Source organism: Buceros rhinoceros, unplaced genomic scaffold, assembly GCF_000710305.1.
Source record: "Buceros rhinoceros silvestris isolate BGI_N320 unplaced genomic scaffold, ASM71030v1 scaffold40044, whole genome shotgun sequence".
Taxonomy (NCBI): Eukaryota; Metazoa; Chordata; class Aves; order Bucerotiformes; family Bucerotidae; genus Buceros; species Buceros rhinoceros.
This window is the reverse complement of record NW_010409588.1, coordinates 1,381-3,281: the sequence shown is the minus strand read 5'-3', so window position 1 is coordinate 3,281 and position 1,901 is coordinate 1,381. Positions and strand designations below refer to the sequence as shown.

Here is a 1,901-nt window from a genome sequence, read left to right as displayed (position 1 = left end):
GTGAGTGCCCCGGCGCGGGGGCGGCCGCCAGCACGCTCCGTACGCAGACTGAAATCTTGGTACAACAGCCTTGATAGGGAACGCTGCGTTTTTGTGACTGTGGGAAGCATTTAACATCCATCCTGGGATTTTTACGGCCCGGTGCTGGCGGTTTAACCCACGGTGTGAAGTGAGGTGAGGCCCTTTGACGGGATGAAAACCAGCGGGTAGAAGTGGAAGCTGGTTTTGCGTTACAGAACTTGCAGATCCAGGTTTTTTGAAGGATGACCTGGGCTTAAAACACCCCGACTTCAATTCACTGAGTACGGAGGAGCTCAGGTCGGGGCGTTTCTGTTGTGATCAGTGTGAGCTGGTGGGAACATCAGTCTCTGGACAGGAGACAGAGTGTCTCTGGTTGCGTGACAGAACGTGCAGATCCAGGTTTTTTGAAGGATGACCTGGGCTTAAAACACCCCGACTTCAATTCACTGAGTACGGAGGAGCTCAGGTCGGGGCGTTTCTGTTGTGATCAGTGTGAGCTGGTGGGAACATCAGTCTCTGGACAGGAGACAGAGTGTCTCTGGTCAGTCACAGTTCCAGAGGAGCGCTCAGCTCTGCTGCTGAAGGCAGTGACCGTACGCAGCGCTTTCCAGAGACCGTTAGCTGTGAGTCAGATCTCTGTGCTAGCGGGAGCCGCTCGGAGCGGGGCTGGCACAGCTGCTGGTGGCGCTCAGCCTCGAAGCCTCTCTGTCTTCTGCAGGGATTTGTGTACAGCGTTTGGGAAAGACGTCCTGAAATTAGTAGAAGCTAGACCCATGATACATGAACTGCTAACTGAGGGGAGGAGATCCAAGACGAACAAAACGAAAACCCTCGCTACCTGGGCGACTAAAGAGCTGAGGAAACTGAAGAATCAAGCTTGGTAAGGGGGACACCCACCTCCTTTTCGCATTGCGTGCTTACGGCATTGGCTCAACTGAGTCTGAAAGAGTCGCTTCACAGAAGCCTCCTTCTCTAGGAGGTTGGTTCTGGTTTATTTTTCTGTAAACAAGCCCCGTCTCTGGTCTTGCGTATCGGAACCATCAGAAACACGGTGAGCTGCTTGGGTCCCACCAGACCTGACGCAGCCTGGATGGGCTCCTCGCACCAGGAAACGCATCTCCCCTGCTAGTCGGGGACGATCCTGCGCTCCTCCAAATGCAGCGTAACTGGAGCCTATTGACTGTGGCCTGTCAGTTTGTAAAAGGGCCTGTAGGAAATGCAGGGACTGACTCTAGCAGGCGCTGTGGGGACAGGACAGGCCAAGGGGTGATGGTTAAACTGGGAGAGAGGTTCAGACCAGAGAGAAGGAAGAAGTTGTTGATGCTGAGGGCGGTGAGACCCTGGCCCAGGTTGCCCCAAGAGGTGGCAGCAGCCCCATCGCTGGCCCCATGGCAGGTCAGGTTGGCCCTTGGGGCTCTGAGCCCCCTGCTCTGGGTGCAGGTGTCCCTGCTCCCTGCAGGGGTGGGACTGGGGGAGCTTTGAAGGTCCCTCCAACCCAAACCAGTCTGTGATCCTATGACTCCTCAGTGCTGCTCAGAGCTCAGGGGTCATCTGGAGGATGATCTCAGTCTCACAGGTTAGTTCTGGGTGGTTCAGCGAGGAGCAGGAGTTGGACTCGATGGTCCTTACCGGTCCCTTCCAGCTCTGATGCTCCTGATTCTGCTGAAGCACCTTTTAAAAGGAGCAGGTTGTAGAAGGGGCACGACGGTGTATCGGCGTCTGGTACAGCGAGTCTGTCACAGCTTTGTCACCCCGCCCTGAGAAGGTCCCCTCCGTCCCCGTTACTTCTAGTCATTTTTTCCCCACTTTCTCCAGTTGCATCTCCTGAACATGGCGTTGTCTGGCGGGAGGGTCCTTTTCTGACGCCCCCTTTTTGCCCG

The 1,901-nt window shown here is 55.7% G+C and overlaps 1 protein-coding gene across 1 annotated transcript in view; it reads left to right on the top strand.

Moving 5' to 3' along the window:
• KPNB1 (karyopherin (importin) beta 1) overlaps positions 1–905 on the top strand; it is a 19,247-nt gene extending 18,342 nt beyond the window's left edge. The window contains exon 20 of the mRNA XM_010135277.1: positions 740–905. Within this exon, the coding sequence (XP_010133579.1) occupies positions 740–905 (166 nt within the window). The remainder of the gene's footprint in view (positions 1–739) is intronic.
• Positions 906–1,901: the final 996 nt, after the last annotated feature.